Source organism: Solanum stenotomum, chromosome 8 (genome assembly GCF_019186545.1).
Source record: "Solanum stenotomum isolate F172 chromosome 8, ASM1918654v1, whole genome shotgun sequence".
NCBI classification, from domain to species: domain Eukaryota; kingdom Viridiplantae; phylum Streptophyta; class Magnoliopsida; order Solanales; family Solanaceae; genus Solanum; species Solanum stenotomum.
This window is the reverse complement of record NC_064289.1, coordinates 10,864,161-10,891,439: the sequence shown is the minus strand read 5'-3', so window position 1 is coordinate 10,891,439 and position 27,279 is coordinate 10,864,161. Positions and strand designations below refer to the sequence as shown.

The 27,279-nt window shown below is 35.9% G+C and overlaps 2 protein-coding genes and 2 pseudogenes across 2 annotated transcripts; all 4 read right to left on the bottom strand.

The window, feature by feature from the left end:
- Window positions 1–1,572: 1,572 nt before the first annotated feature.
- LOC125874911 (glutamate receptor 2.8-like) lies at window positions 1,573–5,192 on the bottom strand. Its single transcript, XM_049555961.1, has 5 exons — window positions 4,817–5,192; window positions 3,388–4,727; window positions 2,936–3,248; window positions 2,432–2,841; window positions 1,573–2,336 (listed from the first exon to the last, which is right to left on the bottom strand). Exons 1-5 carry the CDS (start codon window positions 5,175–5,177, stop codon window positions 1,779–1,781), a joined length of 2,982 nt encoding a protein of 993 aa, XP_049411918.1. The 5' UTR covers window positions 5,178–5,192; the 3' UTR covers window positions 1,573–1,778.
- Window positions 5,193–8,049: 2,857 nt separating this feature from the next.
- On the bottom strand, window positions 8,050–11,776 carry LOC125874917 (glutamate receptor 2.8-like). Its single transcript, XM_049555964.1, has 5 exons — window positions 11,418–11,776; window positions 9,931–11,264; window positions 9,363–9,675; window positions 8,864–9,270; window positions 8,050–8,754 (listed from the first exon to the last, which is right to left on the bottom strand). Exons 1-5 carry the CDS (start codon window positions 11,701–11,703, stop codon window positions 8,209–8,211), a joined length of 2,886 nt encoding a protein of 961 aa, XP_049411921.1. The 5' UTR covers window positions 11,704–11,776; the 3' UTR covers window positions 8,050–8,208.
- Window positions 8,050–25,527, bottom strand: LOC125874916 (glutamate receptor 2.8-like; annotated as a pseudogene).
- LOC125874912 (glutamate receptor 2.8-like) lies at window positions 16,174–19,820 on the bottom strand (annotated as a pseudogene).
- Window positions 25,528–27,279: the final 1,752 nt, after the last annotated feature.

Sequence of the window (27,279 nt, the reverse complement as noted above, 5' to 3'; positions counted from 1 at the left end):
TGCACGTACCCAGAAACTAGTTTCTTTAAAAGGGAAAAGGTTCAAATATATCATCGATTATTAAGAAAAGACTCATTTATGTCATCCGTTAAAAGTTTGTCTCATCTATGCTATTTCAATTAACAAACAATGGCAGAATAAGGTTTTTCTCAAATGAAAATGGCATAGATGAGCCAATTTTTTAACGAATGACATATATGAACCTTTCTCAAAGCTCGATGACATATTTGAGTTTTTTCCCTAGAACAATCACTTAAAATTTGTTGTTACCTTTAATGAAATTATTTACATACACACAAATATCTAAGGATTGTTTTAGATCACAAGTTTTAAAAGTCTTTTTTTTTCTTTAATATCGTGTCAAGTCAAACGGTGTCACATAAAATGGGACGAAGAGAGTAATTGTTAATGCAAGAGGAAGCTGCTCGGGAAGTTACGTGTATGATGTTGAAGTTATTTTCCATGCAGTTGAGGCGATCCTATAATCTTCCATTATTTATGATTATTTACTGTGGTCGTTTTCTGCTATGATCACAATAACATATAACCCTGTCTATTATCTTTTAAACTTTTTTTTCTTTTTAATTTGCAATGTTTTTTAGATTGGTAACATTAGTATTAAATTGTTAACAGCACTAGTTTGCAATATTTTTGGTTTCTGCAAACATTATTTGCACTTATTGAAAGAAATATATATGATATGGTTTCATTGAATTATATCCTCTACATAAGTAGTGAAGACAAAACAAAGTACTAATTGTTATTTAAATTGTCTATAAAATTTTGATGATTTAACAAACTTTGGGATCTAACGAGGGACCAGATTCCAGGAGAGACTGAGAGTTCCGTACATGAAAAAGCAGTGGTCTAAAAGCTGCAACCTGCAACACCTGCTGTGGTTGGTGCGCATATTTTGCAGCAGACATTCAGCCAATGGCATTGCTTCAAGAGTTTGGGTCCATCCTATAATACACCTTTTCGACATTGACACAAACTCAAGTTTTTGCAATATAAAAATTCACAACAGCAAAAGTCATTCTCTCATGGAAATATTTCTCGATAAACAACAAGGGACCTGATAGAGTTATAATCGTTCTTAGGGTTTATATTTTTGTGCTTATACTTGTAAGATCTATTCCCAAGGTATAAAGGAATCAGATCATTTGAAGTTTTTTCTGAGTATTCCGAGTTATAGCTAGAGTTAATTATGTTGTATTCTTGAATTCTAGGTCGACTAGAGCTAGTTGGTTTAATGGGAAATAGAGTTATTGCTTAGTTTTTGAGTAATAGAGTTGTTACTATGAGGGGAAGGGATTAAGTGTTCAATTCCTAGGTTACAAGAGTTTGTAATCTGAAGTTTTGCTCTTTTGATGATAATGGAGTTGGGTTAAATCCTGTGAGACAAACCTTGGTTTTTTCCTTCCTTGAGTAAGGGGCTTTCCACGTAAAACTCTTGTATTTGTTTTACTTTGAGTTATTTATTTTCCGCACAATTTTTATGTCAAGGGACCTGGTCCATTAACTGTTAGTGGACGCATACATAGAATTCTATGAGTATGTAATAATAAGATCGAAAAAGAAACCACTAAGAAAAAGTAAGGGTTAAATCCATCAAATGGAATCCTGGAGCCACCTCTTGATGCTAATATTCTGGCCAAGATCAGTAACAAAGATATAATGTAATCTGGTTTAACTAACCCTAAAGCTAGCTCATCTCTGTGCAATCTCATATTGGGCCCTATTCAGGTGTGTCACAATTATGGTAGTAGCTATATGTGTCATATTTCTTCAATTGTGTCTGTAATGGTTTCATGAACTGGAGTTCCAGGTTCTGTTGTAGAGAACCCTTCAGCAGCAGGGGATGCTCCTAGTCCGTCGGAAATTCTGATTTCTGGGATTTGCAAAGGAAGGTCAGGCAATATCTCAGGAGAAGCTTCACTTGCTGCGAGCAGTTTAGGTGCATTGCTTCCATTGCTTTCAGATGGCTTTTCTGACATAGAATTAGAGTTGTCTTTCTCTTCATCAAAGACTTTTGCAATTGCTGTAAGCTTTTGCCATATTGAATCATCAGTGGCTAAGATTTCTCTATTCTGATTAAGGAAGTTGAGGAAGAATAGGAGAAGAGCGGAGCCTGCTGATACACCAGCTATGAGGAAAAGTCCCTTAAAACTATCTAACGTGAGGCTATCAGATGTTATAGCCGTTTCATCTTTCTGTGGACAACCTGTTTCATTCCCAAACCATTTCTGTATTACGTTATTCATAAACTCTCCTTCCATCACCTTCAAGACTGCTCTCGAGACGTCAGGTACCAAAGGAGATCCTTTTGGAAATGCCTGCAATAAAAGATTAGATGATCGAGTAAACAACAAATCATTCTAAATATATATGTTAACAGTGTCTGAAACATCAGTGGAGTGTACAATCTTACAAACCCAAAGCCGGCAGCCTTGTATATCCGGCCGACCATAATATACTTCCTGCAGTACTTGTTGAGGAAGAGTCTGAGATAAGGTAGTTCATCAACAATTGCACCTACACCTCCATTTTTGCTTCCTCTTGAGAGGGCATCATCATAATCTTCCAATGTGATATAACTTCTGAACTTGGAGCTGTCAAATTTCATGCGCTTTATGAAGACGTCTTTGACAAAGGAACCTTCTTGGTACCCAACATATTCTCCATTCTTGATGAGATCATTGAGGTCTGTTATAGTAGGTTGGAGCTGTTGCAGTGTCAACATAGATGTTAAGCTGGCTGTATAACTTGATGTCAGCACCAGAACCACAAAAACCCACACTATCAGCACAAATCTTGTCAAGTTACTTGTTACCCTCTCTCCTGCAACAACCAGCCATATATATGATTTGTTGAGACACAAGGAAAAATCCTATATCTTTCGTATATAATAATATGCTTTGAGTTAGTGTCTTACTATGAGCAAAAACGAGAGTTGAGAAGGAAAACCAAAATATCATCCCAACTTGCTTGCGTTTGGGTCCTCGGAACTCTTTGTTTACACGATGTTCGAGTACCCAAACCACAAAACCAATGAAAACGAAGAATGCTCCGGTTGTTATCCAAAGCTCGCTCTTTAGAGGTTTCAAGAAAATCCAAGCATCCCTCCTATCATCATCCCTTACCGGCACAACTACAGAAATACCTGACTCTATAAAAGGTAATGTGAAATCCACATACTCTGACCGGCTCGCTAAAATGGTCACATCACCTACAACTGCATCATAGTCCTGGTTCAAGCAAACATTGATTATTCCAGTATAAATAGTTGATTGTAATAGCAGAAAATAGATATCGAAGTCCCAAAAAGGACCATGTTAGTAAGATATAGAGCCAAAGAGGTTTATTGGAACAGAGATTATATATTACCTGAGAAGTGATCTTGTGAACAAGATCATCATAGTCTGGAAGAGTGAGGGGATCTTGTATTGGAAATGGAATAAATTCGTAAGGGAGAGCATATGGCAAAGATAGGATGACTTCTTTGAAGACATCTGCACAGAAACCAGTTGCTGTTACTGCTTGTGTTTTTGAATCTCTTTCCACTTTAATGAGTTGCTCCAGCCCTCCTTTGAGAGGAACTCCAACCCTTAACTTCTTCCCACTTGTGGGCATTTCCCAGCCTCTTGGAACAATAGTTGAATCACCTGGCCAAAAAATGGCTCCTAGTTGCTTATTATTACACTTAGCTGCTGTTTTACCATTCTTCAGTTTACACGAAATGTCATCCTTCTCCGTCCAAAATCCAATGCTTTTCTCTCCTTTCCCAATTATATTCACAATCTGATATGGGAATGGCTGCAGTTCTCCATCGATGATACGGTAATCACCACTTAATCCTTGTTTTAGCACTGTGTTTCGCATAGAGTCAATGAGCTGAGATCCCACTTCTGACGTTCCAAGTGCGTCTAAGTCTGTTAAGTTCTCTCTAGTGTCTGGTTTCTTTAATTTTGGGATAGCAGTAGTGCCCAATTTCCCTACTGCTTCTGCTAATAAGGTGATGCCATCGTATGCCCATAGCCCGAAAGCATTGAGTTCTATTTGGTCCATGTCTGGATACTCTTGACGGAATCTCTTTCTCCATCTCTTCGTGTAATTGTTAAGCTGATTTGATCTTGGAATGTAAGGTTTTATACCAAGAACACCTTGCATTGATGACTCAATGACTGAATGATCTACCAAGTCCAGAAGACTCGTTAGCACATCTGTCATGATCCATGCATATCCACTGCTCATCATCCCTGCTTCTTTAGCCTTGAGAAAAAGGCGGGAGGCAAGATATGGTCGCAAGTGCACGACAAACACCCTGGTCTGCTTTGTATTCAAATTGTATAACTCCTTGAGAATTTGATCATCATTGGCTGACGGAGAGAGAACACTTCTATAGGAAACTAAACTGCTGATTTCCAGTAAGGCATCAGTCAAATGTGGAACTATCCCGAACCCATAGGGGCTATCCTCATAGATTACCACAACCTCCCTCCAATCAAAGTTTTTAACAAGTGCTGCAATGGCCTTAGTCTGGCTTGAAGAAGGAAGTGCTGCTCTGATGAAGTAGGGATTTTCCTTGACTGTAAGTAAAGGACTTGTTGCTGGAGAAATTATAGGGACTTTTACTCTGTTCCCTAAGTCGATCACAAAATCAGTTTGTGTAGACATTTGTGGCCCAAAGATAGCTTGCACTTGGACATCCTTTAGCAAGTATATGGCTGCACATACATAATCAGACCATAAGAATTTACCCAAAGTAAGTTATGCATGCTAGTTTAACAGAAGTAAATCATGGAACTGAATTTACCAGCAGATGTTGCTTCAACATCATCTTTCTTGGAATCCTTGATATGAGGAACTATCCTTATGGCACCACGACTAGCGTTGGCATGATAATCTTCAAGTGCTAGTAAGACAGATATGTGCATTACTTTTCCCACATCTGTTTCCAGATCAAGAATTATACCCACATCCACCTTTACAGCACTAGTGTTATTATCTTCACCTCTTATTGGAATTACATAGTGGTAAAAGCTAATGATGGAGATAAGTTGAATGAAAATAATTAGAAAGTGGCATCTTGGATTATGCATTTGAAATAACTCTGGTAGCAAGTAGTCTGAGAGTTGGGCAACAAGCAGTTGTGCTTGTGCAAGATAACCACACATTCAGAATGATAAATTTTCCTATAATTAATAAGACCAAACTCCATAAATGCAGAAAGAAAAGTCAAAGAACAAATGGTTGAAAATCAAGTATTCGTTTGATTATTGAAAGTGAGGACTTTTCACATATGCTACAACCGCACAGCTAGTAAGCATACTACCCCTCAGTTTTGACTAAATAAAAAATTGACAAAATTGATTGGTACTCATTCCCCCAATACCCAATAACTTTTTGTGTGTACTATCTAGAGGATATATTGAAGGGAACTTACATGAATTCAACTAATTTAGGAGTTAATTACTTAAAAACATTATAGTTTGTAATATTACGTATTTTACCAGATTTTGGTATGTCTAGATACATTTACATATATCTGAGGTTACTTAGGATCAAAATTAGGTGTAATTTGCTCTAGAAGCATTGTATCTAAGTGACTTTGCATGTATCTGGGATACATAACAAATCTCGCTCGCCTCTCTCCCATCTCTCACTCTCCTATGTATACATGTGAATCACACCAGATACATACGCATAAATGTATCTTATGTGTATATAGTGTGATTCGCATGTATCTGGGATACATAACAAATCCCGCTTGCCTCTTTCCTCATCTCGTTCCCCTATCTCCCTATTTTTGTGTATCTGATGGCAAAAATACATGTAAGCCAAATGTATTTTCCTCAATATATGATAGGAAACTCTTAATTAGTGATAGTATACGAAATATTTTAAAAGTATAGAATATAATAGTATATATGATAGTGAAGTATGTCTAATGATGTAGTTTTTCTGTATTGAAAGGACTTCCCAAATTTTGGCTGAGGCATAGAAAGTTGACAAATTTAGCTCAGTTACAAATTCCACAATTAAACCAATAAGTAGAAGAGACCATTGTTTTCCAACTTGGACAAGGCTAGATACGACTAGTAATCTTTAGTTTACGCGTTTTCAGTTACTAGTCTTTGGACACGTGTGTTGCACGTATATCCCATATTATATGGTTGCATATATATGCCTATAGTTATAAATATATGTATTAAAAAAAAATTGATTGTGATATAAATTGGAAAACATGTATAAGATAAGAAATCAAAACAGATACCCTCAAATTTCAAACTATAAGCATAATAAGAATATGTATTTCTAATGAGTTTAATCAATCATACCTCGCAATAATCCCTGCAATTCATTGAGAAACTTTCAATCCATACATTAACATTCAACCGTGTATATATAAAGAAAACTTGAAATGCATAACAACAATTATATCTATAGTTTTTTAAACACTATAAAGTCAATTTTTCTTTTTGCATTATAATATGGACTGCACACAATTTCTATTAAAAAAAGGAAAGACAAAATTAGGAAAAATCGTATCAATAAATTGGAATGAAAAATGTAAAATTGTAATAAGAGGAAGAGTAGAAAAAATCACTAGAATATATTTACCTAACAATGAATAAGGAAGTATGTTGAGTAAAAGAAGAGTAATGCAAAAGTGTGAACTGATATATGGAGGAAATTGACAAATATAATAATCTGTATTGAATAATGAAAAATAACTCTTCAATTTCTGCAAAAATTTTATAACGAGCTCAAGATAATATAATTTTATTAATTTAATAAATGACATAAATAAATAACATACAATGTACGTATGTGTAGTTAATGTGATAGTGAAAAAGACTCTTTCTGAAATTACTTTTATCTCTTTAAAGTAATTTTGAACTTATAATATTAGTGCTATAGAAAATCATATAAAGTCATAAGCCACTGCAAGTTTTTATAGTAATTATCTTATTAAATTATATACCTATTATTTATTTTTAATTATTTATAATCATTCCGAAAATGTATAAATTAATTTTGAAAAGCTTGTAAAATGAGAAATTATTATTTTAGCTATTATTAACATTTAATATGACAACATTTTAAAAAAGCAGCTTCCTTTAAATATTAATTGTTTCTAAATTAACGTAGCCAAGAATTTAAAATGTTGTGACATTTTGTTTATCTAAACACGCAGAATTTTGTTTTTGAACCTAGAACATGTAATTAAGCCTTGGGTGAATTATAATTTTATTTTTACTAATTAATTAATTAAATAATTTGTAACATTTTAATATAATGAAGGGGTAAAATGGTAATTCAACTTTAAAGGTTGGAGCTTCCCACTTTTAGTAATATATGAATATGATAAATTGGTCAGTAGTAGTAACCTAGTTTAATTTGATAAGGAGTTAAAGAAAATAAACATGACTTTTCAATCTTGTGGTCTTAAATTAAAGTTATGTTAAATATACTAAAATGTTTTTTAATCTTATGACTTTAAACATGTCACGTGAAAAGCTGAAATTAAAGTGTTGCCAAAAAAAGAAGGGTCATTTTTTTTAAACAGAAAAGTAGGTCATTCTTTTTAAAACGAAGGGGAAGTAATTGTTAATGCAAGAGGAAGCTGCTTGAGAAGTTACGTATATGATGTTGAAGTTGTCTAACATGCAATGCTGGTCCTATAATCTTTCATTATTTATTATCCATGACTATGGGTGGATAATAATAGTTATCTGCTATGATCATATATACCTAGGGGTGGACATATTACTTAGAAAACTTATGTTAGGTAATAATGATTTCTAAAAATACTATATGGTGTATGCTATTTGCAGATGATAGTCCTAATCGACCAGACTTGTAATAGAGTTAATGTTAAGCTAGAGAAGCTAATAATGACTCCCTTCTCAAATATTTCATAGGTAGAAATTTGTCTTCCAGAATTTCATAATTGCATCTGATCCTTTCTGATAACTCAAAGGGCTTCTTAAATTGGTGCGGAAGTTTAATTTTGACATGGAACGCAAATATATGCGGAAAATTAGTAATTCAATAAATATTTAATAATGAATGCATATTACAAAAGTGCAAGGAATTCAATTGTAAGATGTTGAAGGTTAAACCCATAAATTCTATATACTAGAGACGCCTCTTAATGCAAATATAATATGGTTTAACTATTTTAAACCTGGCTTATCTCTCTTAAGTTGTCCCTGTAATGTTTTCATGAACTGGAGTTCCAGGTTCTGTTGTAGAGAACCCTTCAAGTGCAGGGGATGCTCCTAAGCCGTCGGAAATTCTGATTTCTGGGCTTTGCAAAGGAAGGTGGGGCAATATTTCAGCAGAAGCTTCACTTTCTGCAAACAGCATAGCTGTTTGGATTTCATTGCCTTCAGATGGCTCTTCTGACATAGAATTAGAGTTGTCTTTCTCTTTATCAAAGGCATTTGCTATTGCAGAAAGCTTTTGCCATACTGAATCATCAGTGGCTAAGATTTCTCTATTCTGATAAAGGAAGATGAGGAAGAATAGGAGAAGAGCGGAGCCCGCTGATACACCAGCTATGAGGAAAAGGCCCATAAAACTATCTAGTGTGAGGCTAGATGCTATAGCCATTCCATCTTGCTTTGGACAATCTGTTTCATTCCCAAACCATTTCTGTATTATGTTATTCATAAACTCTCCTTCCATCACCTGCAAGACTGCTCTTGAGACGTCAGGTACCAAAGGAGATCCTTTTGGAAATGCCTGCAAGAAGTTGTGGTAAAATTAAAGATTAGATCATTGAGTAAACCATTAACCACTCTAAATAAATGTCAACACTTTCTGAAACATCAGTTAAGTACAACAATCTTACAAATCCAAAGCCGGCAGCCTTGTATGTCGGACCAACCATAATATACTTCCTGCAGTATTTGTTCAGCAAGAGTCTGAGATAAGGTAGTTCATCAACAATTGCACCAACACCTCCATTTTTACTACCTCTTGAGAGTGCATCATTATACTCTTCCAATGTGCTATAACTCCTAAATTTGGAGCTGTCAAATTTCATGCGTGTCAAAACGTCTTTGACAAAGGAACCTTTTTTGTACCCTACATATTCTCCATTCTTGATGAGATCATTGAGGTCTGTTATAGTAGGTTGAAGCTGTTGCACTGTTAGCATAGATGTTAAGCTGGCTGTATAGCTTGATGTCAGCACCAGAACCACGAAAACCCACACAGTCAGCACAAATCTTGATAAGTTACTTGTTATCTTCTCTTCTGCAATAACCAGCCATATATAGGATTTGTTGAGAAACAAGGAGAAATCTTAAAACTTTTGGTCTATAATTTGATTTGAGTTAGAGACTTACTATGAGCAAAAACGAGAGTTGAGAAGGAAAACCAAAATATCATCCCAACTTGCTTGCGTTTGGGTCCTCGAAAATCTTCGTTTACACTATGTTCGAGTACCCAAACCACAAAACCAATGAAGACGAAGAATGCTCCGGTTGCTATCCACAGCTCGGCCTTTAAAGGTTTCAAGAAGATCCAAGCATTCTTCCTATCATCATTCCTTAAAGGCACAACTGCAGAAATACTCGACTCTGAATAAGGTAATGTGAAATCTACATACTCAGATCGGCTTGCTAAAATGGTAACATCACCTACAACTGCATCATATTCCTGGNGTTCTTCCTATCATCATTCCTTAAAGGCACAACTGCAGAAATACCCGACTCTGAATAAGGTAATGTGAAATCTACATACTCAGATCGGCTTGCTAAAATGGTAACATCACCTACAACTGCATCATATTCCTGGTTCAAGCAAACATTGATTATTTTAGTATTTATTGTTGGTCGCAAAAACAGAACATAGATAAGAAGTCCAAAAAAGGAGCATGTAAGTGAGTTATTCAGCTGAAGAGGTTAATTTTACCTTAGAAGTGATCTTGTGAACAAGATCATCATAGTTTTTAGAAGTAGGGCTATGTGCTATTGGAAATGGAATAAATTCGTAGGGGACAGCATATGGCAAAGATATGATGACTTCTTTGAAGACATCTGGAACAAAACCAGTTGCCTTTACTTCTTGTGTTGTTGGATCTCTTTCCACTTTAATGAATTGGTCCAGCCCGTCAGGAACTCCAACCCTTAACTTCTTCCCACTTGTGGGTATTTCCCAGCCTCTCGGAACAATAGTAGATTCACCAGGCCAAATGATGACCCCTAGTTGCTTATTATTAGTTTTAGCTGTTTTACCATTCATCTTCAGTTTATGCAAAATGCCATCCTTCTCTGTCCAGAATCCAACGATTTTCTCTCCTTTCCCGATTATATTCACAATCTGATATGGGGACGGCTGCAGTTCTCTATCAACGATACGGAAATCACCACTTAGTCCTGGTTTTAGCTCTGTGTTTTGCATAGAGTCAATGAGCAGAGATCCCACTTCTGAGGTTCCAAGTGCATCTAGGTCTGTTAAGTTCTCTCTAGTGTCTGGTTTCTTTAATTTCGGGATAGCAGTAGTGCCCACTTTCTCTACTGCTTCTGCTAATAAGGTGATGCTATCATATGCCCATAGCCCGAAAACATTGAGTTCTACTTGGTCCATGTCTGGATACTCTTGACGAAATCTCTTTCTCCATCTCTTGGTGAACATGTCAAGCTCATTTGATCTTGGAACATAAGATTTTACACCCAGAACACCTTGCATTGATGACTCAATTACTGAAGTATCTACCAGGTCCAGAAGACTCGTTAGCACATCTGTGATGATCCATGCATATCCACTGTTCATCATCCCAGTTTCTTTGGCCTTGAGGAAAAGGCGGGAGGCAAGATGTTCTTGCAAGTGCACAATGAACACCCTGGTCTGCATTGTCTTCAACTTGTATAGTTCCCTGAGGATTTGATCATCATTGGCTGAAGGAGAAATACCACTTCTATAGGAGACTAAAGTATTGATTTCCAGCAAGGCATCAGTCAAATATGGAAGTATCCCGGTTCCATAGGGGCTTTCCTCATAGATTACTACAACCTCCCTCCAATTATAGTTTTTAACAATTGCTGCAATGGCTCTAGTCTGGCTGGAAGAAGGAAGTGCTCCTCTGATGAAGAAGGGATTTTCCTTGACTGAAAGTGAAGGACTAGTTGCTGGAGATATTATAGGAACTCTAACTCTGTTCCCCAAGTCAATCACAAAATCAGTTTGTGTAGACATTTGTGGCCCAAAGATAGCTTGCACTTGGACATCCTTTAGCAAGCATATGGCTGCACATACACAATCAGACTATAAGAAATTGTCTGAACATCTCTTTTTCAAAATAGGAAAAGTAATATCTTAGAGAAATAGTGAATCTTTTGAAGCAAAGAGAGAAAAATAATCCTAGTTTAACGTAGGTAAAGCTTAGAGCTGAATTTTACCAGCTGATGCTGCTTCAATATCATCTTTCTTTGAATCCCTGATATGAGGAACTATCCTTATGGCACCGCGACTAGTGTTGGCATGATAATCCGCAAGAGCTAGTAAGATAGCTATGTGCATTACTTTTCCCACATCTGTTTCCAGATCAAGAATTATGCCCACATCCACCTTTACAGCACTAGTGTTATTATCTTCACCTCTTATTCGAATTACATAGTGGCAAAAGCTAATGATGGAAACAAGTTGAACGAAAATAATTAGGAATTTGCATCTTGGATTATGCATTTGAAAAACTCTTGTAGAGAGTAATATGAGTGTTGGGCAAGAAGCAGTTGTGCTTGTGCAAGATGTATAACCACCAGTCCACCATTCAGAGATGTGTTTAAAGGTATCTCAACTATAACTTTTCTACAATTAAATAAGACCAAACCTCATAACTGCAGAAAGAAAAGTCAAAGTTTTCAAAGAAATACAAATGGTTTAAAATATACTAGTTTGATTATTAAAGAAAGAGGACTTTTCACACTTGTTAGACCACAAGCTAGTAAAGCCTCCTCAGTTTTGACCAAATCAATAAATGACTAAATGAACATAGTGACAAAATTGATTTGTACTCATTCTCCCATTACCCAAAGAAGTTTTTGTATTCATTGGATGACTATCTAGAGGCTACTAAAAGGACTTCCCATATTTTGGCTAAGTCATGTTGAAAGTTGAGAGCTAGCTCAGTTACAAATAAGTAGAAGAGACCATTGTTTCTATGACTTGGACATTGGAAAAGGGCAGCTATGACTAGTAATCTTTAGTTTACTTAGACGGTTTCAGTTTAGAATTGGTCAGTAGTATAAAACTTTATGGTGGTAGAGGCACAACTTGTAGGGTTGTTCCGGGTTATCGTTAAAAAATCAAATCGAACTATAATCCGAACCAAATCGATTAAAAAAATGATATTTTGTTCAATTTGGTTTTAAATTTTGAAAATCAACACTATTTGGTTTGGTTTGGTTTTAAAACTGTAAAAATAACCAAATTGAACGTGTAATTATAATAATTATAGTATTGCTTGATTGAATCCACAATAACTTTCATGTGTATTGTTCATGTACTAGGTGTTTGTGTTTATATATATGTCTTCAAAAAAATTATTACTTCCAAACCGAAAAAACAAAAAAAATGGAACCAAACCGACAATTATATTTTTCGTTTGGTTTTAGAATTTAGAAACCAACTAAATTGATCTGGTTTTAATTTTAGCCAATAATCAATCCAAATCCAACCATGAACACCTCTAGGCACAAATATGACTTGGCATGTGAAGGATTACTATAATACCTTCCCTTTCACTTTTTTTTTAAAAAAAAAATCTCCATCCTCCATTTTTTTCCCTTCACTTTTTTTTTAAAAAAAAACTCTATTGGTAAATTTTTCAAATCAGTTTTTTTTACTCATGAGCTCTATTCCTTTCCCTTTTATATTTTTTATAAGACAAAATATAAGATAAAATAAAGAATTTCTTAAAAAAGAAGTGAGAAAAAAAATGATGAAGATGAGGGGTGAGGAGCTAAAGGAGAGAAGAAAGACAGAACATAAGATGAGAAAGGTAGGGTCCCCATATTTTCTTTATCTTACCTACCAAAGTCATATTTATGCCTCTACCACCACAAAATTTTTCGTATTAACTTGCTTGCAAGTTGCAAAACGAAACAAAGCAAGAATACCCAACATGGAGATGGAATCTTGGAATGAGGATGGTTGGGTATACATGTAGGTGTCAATGGTATTAACTTGCTTGCAAGTTGCAAAACCAAACAAAGCAAGCCTACCCAACATGGAGATGGAATCTTGGAATGAGGATGGTTGGGTATACATGTAGGTGTCAATGTCATTGTCTCAATATATATATATATATATACTCCCTCCGCCCCAATTTATGTGGCACCCTTTTTTTTAGTTTGTTCCAAAAAACAATGTCATCTTACTATAATTAGAAATAAGGGAAAATACTCAAAAATGCTATTGAAATTTGAGAAAAGACTCATTTATGTCATCCGTTAAAAGTTTGGTTCATCTATGTCATTTTCGTTTGAGAAAAAATCCATCCATACCATTAGTTGTTAACTAAAAATAATTTTGGTTTTGTAAGATCATTTTATACACGTGGTCAATTATGATTCGGCCATGTCATCAATTAAATCATTTCTATAGAAGAGAAAAGGTTCAACTATGTCATCGACCTTTGAGAAAAGACTCATTTATGACATCCGTTAAAAGTTTGTCTCATCTATGCTATTTCAGTTAATAAATAATGGCATGAATGAGGTTTTTCTCAAATGAAAATGGCATAGATGAGCCAATTTTTTAACGAATGACATATATGACCTTTCTCAAAGTTCGATGGCATATTTGAGTTTTTTCCCTAGAAACAATTTCACTTAAAATTCATTGTTATCCTTAATGAAATTATTTACAAACACACAAATATCTAAGGATTGTTTTAGATCACAAGTTTAAAAGTCTTTTTAAAAATAAAAAAAAAATACCATGTCAAGTTAAACAGTGCCACATAAAATGAGACGGAAAGAGTAATTGTTAATGCAAGAGGAAGCTGCTCCGGAAGTTACGTGTATGATGTTGAAGTTATTTGACATGCAGTTGAGGTGATCCTATAATCTCCATTATTTATGACTAGTAAAATCACTGAATTTATAAAATAATACTTAAAATATATGAGTCATTAAAATGAAAACACTATATTATCTTACATATAAGATTACATATAACAAGCATTAATAATGTAAGTAATTTCTTTTTTGAATATGTTAACAAATTTTTGAATTTTCTCCTGAGACATATATCACAATTGTAAAATCTATACAACTTAAATGTGTTCTTGTTCTTACGAAACGCCTTTGTGTATATATATTCTTATTTTATTCTCTTATTTTTTTCCTTTTAATGATGATTAAATAACCATTAATTTATTATTTCCTGAATAATTCATTCATTAAATGTTCTTGAGTTATGTGATAATGACAAATAATAGTATAGATCTTTAAGGAATTTTTTTACTGTACCTTCAACAATTTCATGATCAGAAGAGAAAACTTGCATGAATACTCAATTAACATGTGTTGTTTAATCTGTACTAACAAATACTTACAACAATAACTTTGCAGAAACATAAACACAAGTTTAAAACATGTACTCAAAAACAATAATTAATAACATAAGCATAATATTAATGACTGTAAAAAAATATACCAGGATCTATAATAATAGGATGAAACAGAAAGGAAAAAATTGTACACGAATATTTAATTGTGCGGGTTAAGAAGAAGAAGTTCAAAATTTCCGTTGTTTTAAAATGAGAGGAAATCACTCTATTTATAGCTAGACAACAAAGGGTAGTGTGAACAAATGTTTATTGTGCATTATTGGAAAGGTCACAACTCTTTGGAAAAGTTACAACGTTTTGGAAAGGTCATAACCTTTCATAAAAGACACAATTTTTCATAACAGTCACAACTCTACATAGAAGTTACAACTTTTCATAAAAGTCGCAACTATTTATATAAGTCGCAACTTTTCATAAAAGTCACAACTTTTCATTAAAGTCGTAAATTTTTATGAAAGGGGAAGGATAGTTTTGTAAATAAATTAATTAAAAAAGGAATCCTAATTTGTGATGGCGCCACGTAGGCAGGCCTAGGGTTCTCTTTTATATATATATATATATATGATTATTTACTGTGGTCGTTTTCTGATATGATCACAATAAGATATAACCGTCTATTATCTTTTAAACTTGTTTTTCTTTTTAGTTTGCAATATATTTTGGATTGGTAACATCAGTAGTATTAAATTGTTAACAGCACTAGTTTGCAGTATTTTTGGTTTCTCCAAACATTATTTGCACATATTGAAAGAAATATATATGATATGGTTTCATTGAATTATATCCTCTACACAAGCAGTGAAGACAAAACAAAGTACTAATGTTATTTAAATTGTCTCTAAAATTTTGATGATTTAACAAACTTTGAGATCTAACGAACGACCAGATTCCAAGAGAGATTGAGAGTTCCGTTTATGAAAAAAACAGCGGTCTAAAAGCTGCAACACCTGCTGTGGTTGGTGCGCGTATTTTGCAGCAGACATTCAGCCAATGGCAGGGCATTGCTTCAAGAGTTTGGGTCCATCCTATAATACACCTCTTTGACATTGACACAAACTCAAGTTTTTGCAATATAAAAATTCACAACAGCAAAAGTCATTCTCTCAGGGAAATATTTCTCGATAAATGATAGAGTTATCATCGTTCTTAGGTGTTTTTAGGGCTTATATTTCTGTGCTTATACTTGTAAGATCTATTCCTACATTATAAAGGAATCAGATCATTTGAAATTTTTTCTGAGTATTCCGAGTTATAGCTAGAGTTAGTTATGTTGTATTCTTGAATTCTAGATCAACTATAGCTAGTTGATTTAGTGGGTCATAGAGTTATTGCTTAGTTTTTGAGTAACAGAGTTGTTACTATGAGGGGAAGGGATTAAGAGTTTAATTCCTAGGTTACAAGAGTTTGTAATCTGAAGCTTTGCACTTCTGATGATAATGGAGTTGGGTTAAATCCTGTGAGACAGACTGTGATTTTTTCCTCCCTTGAACAAGGGGCTTTCCACGTAAAACTCTTGTATTTGTTTTACTTTGTGTTATTTATTTTCCACACAATTTTTCTTTCAAGGGACTTGGTCCATTGACTGTTAGTGGACGCATACATTCTATGAGTAATAATAATATTGAAAAAGAAACCACTAAGAAAAAGTAAGGGTTAAATCCATCAAATGGAATCCTGGAGCCACCTCTTGATGCTAATATTCTGGCCAAGATCAATAACAAAGATATAATGTAATCTGGTTTAACTAACCCTAATGCTAGCTCATCTCTGTGCAATCTCATATAGGGCCCTATTCAGGTGTGTCACAATTATGGTAGTAGCTATATGTGTCATCTTTCTTCAATTGTGTCTGTAATGGTTTCATGAACTGGAGTTCCAGGTTCTGTTGTAGAGAACCCTTCAGCAGCAGGGGATGCTCCTAGTCCGTCGGAAATTCTGATTTCTGGGATTTGCAAAGGAAGGTCAGGCAATATCTCAGGAGAAGCTTCACTTGCTGCGAGCAGTTTAGGTGCATTGCTTCCATTGCTTTCAGATGGCTTTTCTGACATAGAATTAGAGTTGTCTTTCTCTTCATCAAAGACTTTTGCAATTGCTGTAAGCTTTTGCCATATTGAATCATCAGTGGCTAAGATTTCTCTATTCTGATTAAGGAAGTTGAGGAAGAATAGGAGAAGAGCGGAGCCTGCTGATACACCAGCTATGAGGAAAAGTCCCTTAAAACTATCTAACGTGAGGCTATCAGATGTTATAGCCGTTTCATCTTTCTGTGGACAACCTGTTTCATTCCCAAACCATTTCTGTATTACGTTATTCATAAACTCTCCTTCCATCACCTTCAAGACTGCTCTCGAGACGTCAGGTACCAAAGGAGATCCTTTTGGAAATGCCTGCAATAAAAGATTAGATGATTGAGTAAACAACAAATCATTCTAAATATATATGTTAACAGTGTCTGAAACATCAGTGGAGTGTACAATCTTACAAACCCAAAGCCGGCAGCCTTGTATGTCCGGCCGACCATAATATACTTCCTGCAGTACTTGTTGAGGAAGAGTCTGAGATAAGGTAGTTCATCAACAATTGCACCTACACCTCCATTTTTGCTTCCTCTTGAGAGGGCGTCATCATAATCTTCCAATGTGATATAACTTCTGAACTTGGAGCTGTCAAATTTCATGCGCTTTATGAAGACATCTTTGACAAAGGAACCTTCTTGGTACCCAACATATTCTCCATTCTTGATGAGATCATTGAGGTCTGTTATAGTAGGTTGGAGCTGTTGCAGTGTCAACATAGATGTTAAGCTGGCTGTATAACTTGATGTCAGCACCAGAACCACAAAAACCCACACTATCAGCACAAATCTTGTTAAGTTACTTGTTACCCTCTCTCCTGCAACAACCAGCCATATATATGATTTGTTGAGACACAAGGAAAAATCCTATATCCTTCGTATATAATAATATGCTTTGAGTTAGTGTCTTACTATGAGCAAAAACGAGAGTTGAGAAGGAAAACCAAAATATCATCCCAACTTGCTTGCGTTTGGGTCCTCGGAACTCTTTGTTTACACGATGTTCTAGTACCCAAACCACAAAACCAATGAAAACGAAGAATGCTCCGGTTGTTATCCAAAGCTCGCTCTTTAGAGGTTTCAAGAAAATCCAAGCATCCCTCCTATCATCATCCCTTACCGGCACAACTACAGAAATACCTGACTCTATAAAAGGTAATGTGAAATCCACATACTCTGACCGGCTCGCTAAAATGGTCACATCACCTACAACTGCATCATAGTCCTGGTTCAAGCAAACATTGATTATTCCAGTATAAATAGTTGATTGTAATAGCAGAAAATAGATATCGAAGTCCCAAAAAGGACCATGTTAGTAAGATATAGAGCCAAAGAGGTTTATTGGAACAGAGATTATATATTACCTGAGAAGTGATCTTGTGAACAAGATCATCATAGTCTGGAAGAGTGAGGGGATCTTGTATTGGAAATGGAATAAATTCGTAAGGGAGAGCATATGGCAAAGATAGGATGACTTCTTTGAAGACATCTGCACAGAAACCAGTTGCTGTTACTGCTTGTGTTTTTGAATCTCTTTCCACTTTAATGAGTTGCTCCAGCCCTCCTTTGAGAGGAACTCCAACCCTTAACTTCTTCCCACTTGTGGGCATTTCCCAGCCTCTTGGAACAATAGTTGAATCACCTGGCCAAAAAATGGCTCCTAGTTGCTTATTATTACACTTAGCTGCTGTTTTACCATTCTTCAGTTTACACGAAATGTCATCCTTCTCCGTCCAAAATCCAATGCTTTTCTCTCCTTTCCCAATTATATTCACAATCTGATATGGGAATGGCTGCAGTTCTCCATCGATGATACGGTAATCACCACTTAATCCTTGTTTTAGCGCTGTGTTTCGCATAGAGTCAATGAGCTGAGATCCCACTTCTGACGTTCCAAGTGCGTCTAAGTCTGTTAAGTTCTCTCTAGTGTCTGGTTTCTTTAATTTTGGGATAGCAGTAGTGCCCAATTTCTCTACTGCTTCTGCTAATAAGGTGATGCCATCGTATGCCCATAGCCCGAAAGCATTGAGTTCTATTTGGTCCATGTCTGGATACTCTTGACGGAATCTCTTTCTCCATCTCTTCGTGTAATTGTTAAGCTGATTTGATCTTGGAATGTAAGGTTTTATACCCAGAACACCTTGCATTGATGACTCAATGACTGAATGATCTACCAAGTCCAGAAGACTCGTTAGCACATCTGTCATGATCCATGCATATCCACTGCTCATCATCCCTGCTTCTTTAGCCTTGAGAAAAAGGCGGGAGGCAAGATATGGTCGCAAGTGCACGACAAACACCCTGGTCTGCTTTGTATTCAAATTGTATAACTCCTTGAGAATTTGATCATCATTGGCTGACGGAGAGAGAACACTTCTATAGGAAACTAAACTGCTGATTTCCAGTAAGGCATCAGTCAAATGTGGAACTATCCCGAACCCATAGGGGCTATCCTCATAGATTACCACAACCTCCCTCCAATCAAAGTTTTTAACAAGTGCTGCAATGGCCTTAGTCTGGCTTGAAGAAGGAAGTGCTGCTCTGATGAAGTAGGGATTTTCCTTGACTGTAAGTAAAGGACTTGTTGCTGGAGAAATTATAGGGACTTTTACTCTGTTCCCTAAGTCGATCACAAAATCAGTTTGTGTAGACATTTGTGGCCCAAAGATAGCTTGCACTTGGACATCCTTTAGCAAGTATATGGCTGCACATACATAATCAGACCATAAGAATTTACCCAAAGTAAGTTATGCATGCTAGTTTAACAGAAGTAAATCATGGAACTGAATTTACCAGCAGATGTTGCTTCAACATCATCTTTCTTGGAATCCTTGATATGAGGAACTATCCTTATGGCACCGCGACTAGCGTTGGCATGATAATCTTCAAGTGCTAGTAAGACAGATATGTGCATTACTTTTCCCAGATCTGTTTCCAGATCAAGAATTATACCCACATCCACCTTTACAGCACTAGTGTTATTATCTTCACCTCTTATTCGAACCACATAGTGGTAAAAGCTAATGATGGAGATAAGTTGAATGAAAAGAATTAGAAAGTGGCATCTTGGATTATGCATTTGAAAAAACTCTGGTAGCAAGTAGTCTGAGAGTTGGGCAACAAGAAGTTGTATTTGTGCAAGATAACCACCATTCAGAATGATAAATTTTCCTATAATTAATAAGACCAAACTCCATAAATGCAGAAAGAAAAGTCAAAGAACAAATGGTTGAAAATCAAGTATTCGTTTGATTATTGAAAGTGAGGACTTTTCACATATGCTACAACCGCACATCTAGTAAGCATACTACCCCTCAGGTTTGACTAAATAAAAAATTGACAAAATTGATTGGTACTCATTCCCCCAACACCCAATTACGTTTTGTGTGTACTATCTAGAGGATATATTGAAGGGGAACTTACATGAATCCTATTAGTTTAGAAGCTAATTATTTAGATACACTCTAGTTTGCAATATTATGTATCTTACCAAATTTTGGTGTGTCCGAATACGTTCAGATACATGTATTTGAGGATACTTAGGTTCAAAATTACGTGTAATTTGTTCTAGATATATTGTATCTAAGTGGATTCGCATGTATCTGGGATATATAACAAATCTTGCTCACCTTTCTCCCTCGTCACTCTCCTATGTATCTGGTATCCAACATACATACACATAAATGTATCTAGTGTCTATATAGTGTGATTCACATGTATCTAGGATACATAACGAATTCGCTCACCTCCCTCCCCATCTCGCTAGCCTCTCTCCCTATTTTTGTGTATCTGATAGCAAAAATACATGTATCTAAGTGTATTTTCCTCAATATATGGTAGGAAACTCTTAATTAGGGATAAAATATGTAATATTTTGAAAGTATATAATATATAATAGTGAAGTATGTTTAATTATTTAGTTTTTCTATATTGAAAGGACTTCCCATATTTTGGCTAAAGGCATAGAAAGTTGACAAATTTAGCTTAGCTATAAATTCTACAATTAAACCAGTAAGTAGAAGAGGCCACTGTAGCTAGTAATCTTTAGTTTACGCGTTTTTAGTTATAAATTGGTCAGGAGTAGTAACTTAGTTTAACTTGGCACGGAGTTTAAGAAAATAAATATGACATTTCAATTTTGTAGTTCTAAATTAAAGTTATATTCATCTTGTGGCCTTAAACATGTCACGTGAAAAACTGAAATTAAAGTGTTGCCAAAAAAAGAAAGGGGTCATTCTTTTTTAAACAGACTAATCAGAAAAGTAGGTCATTCTTTTTAAAACAGAGAGGGAGTAATTGTTAATGCAAGAGGAAGCTGCTTGGGAAGTTACGTATATGATGTTGAAGTTGTCTAACATGCAATGCTGGTCCTATAATCTTTCATTATTTATTATCCATAAAACTATGGGTGGATAATAATAGTTATCTGCTATGATCATATATACCTAGGGGTGGACATGTTACTTAGAAAACTTGTGTTCCGTAATTTTGATTTCTAAAAATACTAAATGGTGTATGCTATTTGGAGACTGATTGACGAGACTCACAATAGAGTTAATGCTAAGCTAGAGAAATCTTATACTATATCATAGTTACTCAAACTCAAAATACTAGTTAAGTTGGAGAAATCTTATTCACAATTCTTGGTAATGGTCCATCAACTAACTGCCCCTTCTTTCATTTTCTCTCTGTTACCGTCATCTAACGGCGTGTTCATCTCCTACTGTTTCTTCATATTGATCATATTTCACCCCAAATATTTGATCTCTCGTGACTCAAAGGCATCCACCAAGGAAGGGGGCAGTCACATATCTCACTGCAGAGAACACATAAACATGGACGGGAATGACTTTTTCAGATGGTTACTCAACTAATAATTATTTCAAACGATAATTTTCTTCGACAACACATTAAAATGGACTGGACAGTCACAGATCAACAAACAAAATGATTTTCTAAGATAATAACTATTAATTGAGTGATCATCTAAGTAATCAACTCCGCAAAGGAAGATAATAATGGCTCCCTTCTCAAATATTCATAGGTAGAAATTTGTCTTCCAGAATTTCATAATTACACAATCTGATCCTTTCTGATAACTCAAGGGGATTCCTAAATTGGTGCGGAAGTTTAATTTTGACATGGAAGATTAGTAATTCAATAAATATTTAATTTTGAAGTCATATTACAAAAGTGCAAGGAATTCAATTGTAAGATGTTGAACGCTAAACCCACCAAGTCTAAATTCTAGAACAGCCTCTTAATGCAAATATAATATGGTTTAACTATTATAAACCTGGCTTATCTCTCTTCAGTTGTCCCTGTAATGTTTTCATGAACTGGAGTTCCAGGTTCTGTTGTAGAGAACCCTTCAAGTGCAGGGGATGCTCCTAAGCCGTCGGAAATTCTGATTTCTGGGCTTTGCAAAGGAAGGTGGGGCAATATTTCAGTAGAAGCTTCACTTTCTGCAAACAGCATAGCTGTTTGGATTTCATTGCCTTCAGATGGCTCTTCTGACATAGAATTAGAGTTGTCTTTCTCTTTATCAAAGGCATTTGCTATTGCAGAAAGCTTTTGCCACACTGAATCATCAGTGGCTAAGATTTCTCTATTCTGATAAAGGAAGATGAGGAAGAATAGGAGAAGAGCGGAGCCTGCTGATACACCAGCTATGAGGAAAAGGCCCATAAAACTATCTAGTGTGAGGCTAGATGCTATAGCCATTCCATCTTGCTTTGGACAATCTGTTTCATTCCCAAACCATTTCTGTATTATGTTATTCATAAACTCTCCTTCCATCACCTGCAAGACTGCTCTTGAGACGTCAGGTACCAAAGGAGATCCTTTTGGAAATGCCTGCCAGAAGTTGGGGGAAAATAAAAGATTAAATTATTGAGTAGAACATAAACCATTCTAAACAAATGTAAACACGTTCTGAAACATCACTGGAGTGCAACATTCTTACGAATCCAAAGCCAGCAGCCTTGTATGTCGGACCGACCATAATATACTTCCTGCAATACTTGTTGAGGAAGAGTCTGAGATAAGGTAGTTCATCAACAATTGCACCAACACCTCCATTATTACTTCCTCTTGAGAGGGCATTACTATACTCTTCCAATGTGCTATAACTTCTGAACTTGGAACTGTCAAACTTCATGTGCTTCAAGACATCTTTGACAAAGGAACCTTCTTGGTACCCAACATATTCTCCATTCTTGATGAGATCATTGAGGTCAGTTATAGAAGGTTGGAGCTGTTGCACTGTCAACATAGATGTTAAGTTGGCTGTATAACTTGATGTCAGCACCAGAACCACGAAAACCCACACAATCAGCACAAATCTTGTAAAGTTACTAGTTACCCTCTCTCCTGAAACAACCAGCCATAATATGATTTGTTGAGAAACAAGGATAAATCCTAAAGCTTTTTGTATATAATTTACTTTGTGTTAGAGACTTACTATGAGCAAAAACGAGAGTTGAGAAGGAAAACCAGAATATCATCCCAACTTGCTTGTGTTTGGGTCCTCGAAACTCTTTGTTTACACGATGTTCAAGTACCCAAACCACAAAACCAATGAAGATGAAGAATCCTCCTGTTGTTATCCAAAGCTCGCTCTTTAGAGGTTTCAAGAAAATCCAAGCATTCTTTCTATCATCATTCCTTACCGACACAACAGCAGAAATACCGGACTCTGAAAAAGGTAATGTGAAATCCACATACTTGGCTCGGCTCGCTAAAATGGTCACATCACCTACAACTGCATCATATTCCTGGTTCAAGCAAACAACGATTATTTTAGTATTTATGGTTGATCTCAGTCAAAGAAGAAAGTAGATATGGAAGTCCCGGAAAGGAGCATGTAAGGTATTCAGCCAAAAAGGTTAATTCAAAAAAGAATTGGATATTACCTTTGAGGAGATCTTGTAAACAAGATCATCGTAGTCTTGAGAAGTGGGGCTATCTATTGGAAATGGAATAAATTCGTAAGGGATGGCGTATGGCAAAGATTGGATGACTTCTTTGAAGACATCTGGAATGAAACCAGTTGCAGTTACTGCTTGTGTTTTGGCATCTATTTCCACTTTAATGAATTGCTCCAGCCCTCCTTTGACAGGAACTCCAACCCTCAACTTCTTCCCACTTGTGGGTATTTCCCAGCCTCTCGGAACAATAATAGATTCACCAGGCCAAATGATGGCCGCTAGTTGCTCATTCATACTCTTAGCTGTTTTACTATTCATCTTCAGTTTATGCGAAATGCCATCCTTCTCTGTCCAGAATCCAACGCTTCTCTCTCCTTTCCCAATTATATTCACAATCTCATATGTGTATAGCTGCAATTCTCCATCAATGATACGGAATTCACCACTTAGTCCTGTTTTTGGCGTTGTATTTCGCATAGAGTCAAGGAGCAGAGATCCAAATTCTGAGGTTCCAAGTGCATCTAAGTCCGTTAAATTCTCTCTAGTGTCTGCTTTCTTGAATTTTGGGATGATGGTAGTGCCCACTTTTGCTATTGCTTTTGTTAATGCGGTGATGCTATCATATGCCCATAGCCCGTAAACATTGAGTTCAACTGGGTCCATGTCTGGATACTCTTGACGGAATCTCTTTCTCCATCTCCTCGTGTAATTGTTAAGCTCATTTGATCTTGGAATCTAAGGTTTTATACCAAGAACACCTTGCATTGATGACTCAATGACTGAATGATCTACCGAGTCCAGAAGACTTGTTAGCACATCTGTGATGATCCATGCATATCCACTGCTCATCATCCCGGCTTCTTTGGCCTTGAGAAAAAGGCGTGAGGCAAGATATGGTTGCAAGTGCACGATGAATACCCTGGTCTGCTTTGTGTTCAAATTGTATAACTCCTTGAGGATTTCATCATCATTGGCTGAAAGAGAAATAACACTTCTATAGGAGACTAAAGTGTTGATTTCCAGTAAAGCATCAGTCAGATGTGGAACTATCCCAGTTCCATAGGAGCTATCCTCGTAGATGATCACAACCTGCCTCCAATCATAGTTTCTAACAATGGCTGCAATGGCTTTAGTCTGGCTGGAAGAAGGAAGTGCTCCTCTAATGAAAAAGGGATTTTCCTTGACTGAGAGTGAAGGACTTGTTGCTGGAGAAATGATAGGGACTTTTGTTCTGTTCCCTATGTCAATCACAAAATCAGTTTGTGTAGACATTTGTGGCCCAAAGATAGCTTGCACTTGGACATCCTTTAGCAAGTATATGGCTGCATATACACAATCAGACTGTAAGAAGTCATCTGAAAATCCCTTTTAAAATAGGATAACCAATATCTTAGAGAAAAGAGAGTATCTTATGCAAATAGTGCATGAATGACCAACTACCAGAATATGTCTGACTCGTGAAGCAAAGAGAGTAAGACATGTTAGTTTAACACAACTAAATCATGGAGCTAAATTTACCAGCAGATGCTGCTTCAACATCATCTCTCTTGGAATCCCTGAAATGAGGAACTATCTTAATGGCACCGCGACTAGCGTTGGCATGGTAATCTGCCAGGGCTAGAATGATAGATATGTTCATTACTTTTCCCACATTTGTTTCCAGATCAAGAATTATGCCCACATCCACCTCTATAGAACTAGTTTTATTATCTTCACCTCTTATTTGCCTTGCGTAGTGGCAAAAGCTAATGATGGAAACAAGTTGAATGAAAAGAATTAGAAAGCTGCATCTTGGATTTTGCATTTGAAAAACTCTGGCAGAAAGTAGTCTGAGAGTTGGGCAAGAAGCAGTAATCACCTTAAAGAGAAGTGTCTAAAGCTCTCTTAACTGTGTTGCTCTAGATATATGGTATCAGGGAGCTTCATAAACTTCTACCAGTAAATACCTTAGCTATGAATGCAGAAACAAAAGTCAAAGATAAAGTTTTCAAAGAACAAATAGTTGAAAATATGCCGTTTGGTTATTGAGAGAGAAGACTTAGGAGCTACAACAAGTTAGTAAAGCTTCCTCCTAAGTTTGACCAAATCAAAAACTGACTAAATGAACTCAGTGACAAAATTGATTTGGTTGACTCATTCCACCAATCGCTAATTACTTTTTATTCTATTAAATGCTGACTATCTAGTAGGTGAAATTGCAGAAACAGCTGAGCTTAGACTTGGTCAGTAGTAATAGCTTGCACACCAAACAAGCAAACACACCAACATGCACCTCTCTGATTGGCCAATACTCCGAGATAGCATCATGTATGAGAATGAGGATGCAATTAGATGTCAGAAGTAATTAACTTGGATGGTTGGATTTTGAGATGATTGTGTATGTAACTGTCAATGTCATTGCCTTACTGTAATTGTTAATGCAAGAGGAAGCTGCTTGGAAACTTACCTATGAAGTCGAATTGAACATATTACTGTTCGTCTTCCAAGCAGTAGTGATCCTAAAATCTTTCATTATATTTGATCCATAACTATGTTCTTTATCTTTTTGATGAAGGATCCATAACTATAGTCTCTGTCTGCTGTTGATAATCTTATCTGCTAAGCACCTGCATTATAAGTTCAGTACTATTAATTATCTGTAGCCCTTTTATTGTGATATTATCTCATAAACCTCTCCATATACCCCATTCATTCATGTTTTATGTAGCAATATTATGTAATATTTAAAATAAGTTGGCATCTTATGTGCTAATTTCCTTTTTTGTTCTATTTTGTAACATAACAAAGATACTACTTCGTTTGAGTTTCTTAACAATGGATGCATGCATTGAATTCTTTCATGCCACAGAACTCCGTTAAATCATATCCCCTACATAGATGGTGATGGCAAAAACAAAAACAATAATAAAATTTGAAAAGCAAAAACAAAAAGAAAACAAATACTTCTAACTTGTACATTTTTTTTCTCAATCAATATTTTTGGTTTGTGCAAACATTATCTGCAGATATTGAATGAAAATTGATACAGTTATATATGATCTTATAAAACATGATACTTTGTTCAATTTGTTTGTCTAGTTTTAACTTGGCACTGTGGTCTTGAATTAACGACATGTCAAATGTACCAAAATGTGACATAAAAATTTTGAATTAAAGAGTTGCAAACAAATGAAAGAGGCATTCTTTTTTTAAACGAGCTAAAAGAAAAGTAGGGCCAAACAAATTGAAACGAATGATGGGATTAGAACATTATTGTTACCAATTTACATCCCTAATTCTGCGGAAAACAGAGGAGAGAAGAAAATACATACCAGAGTTTCTCCCAGTATCACTAAATCCATCATGCCGCCGCCTCTTCCTTATTCACGGCGGCACCACCCTCTTCCTTGAGCAGCGGAGCCATGGTGAATTTTTCCCTTCTTCCGGACACCGGCTTCGGAAGTTCCGTGTACAAGGTCCAACAAATGCCCACCGGTGAACTTTACACTGCGTTCGCATCCCGGGGGATTGAAATTCTCCTGGATATTGATAACCCTAACGTCGTCAGATGTCACGACATGCTCGACTATCCTTTGTGATCGATATAACCCGCCGCCAAGCCAGATTCTTTCGGGGCTCTTGTACCTCCCTCCGGCCTCCACCACAGCCGCAACATTTTGCATAGAGATATCAAACCTGTTAAT

Bases quoted from the DNA above. Each gene is read 5' to 3' on its own strand.
- LOC125874911 (XM_049555961.1), bottom strand. From the start codon at position 5,177: ATGTGTGGTTATCTTGCACAAGCACAACTGCTTGTTGCCCAACTCTCA. The intron at 4,728-4,816 runs GTAAATTCAGTT...ATGTATGTGCAG, and splicing joins TGTTGAAGCAACATCTGCTG to CCATATACTTGCTAAAGGAT. The intron at 2,842-2,935 runs GTAAGACACTAA...TGGTTGTTGCAG, and splicing joins AACTCTCGTTTTTGCTCATA to GAGAGAGGGTAACAAGTAAC.
- LOC125874917 (XM_049555964.1), bottom strand. From the start codon at position 11,703: ATGCATAATCCAAGATGCAAATTCCTAATTATTTTCGTTCAACTTGTT. The intron at 11,265-11,417 runs GTAAAATTCAGC...GTGTATGTGCAG, and splicing joins TATTGAAGCAGCATCAGCTG to CCATATGCTTGCTAAAGGAT. The intron at 9,271-9,362 runs GTAAGTCTCTAA...TGGTTATTGCAG, and splicing joins AACTCTCGTTTTTGCTCATA to AAGAGAAGATAACAAGTAAC.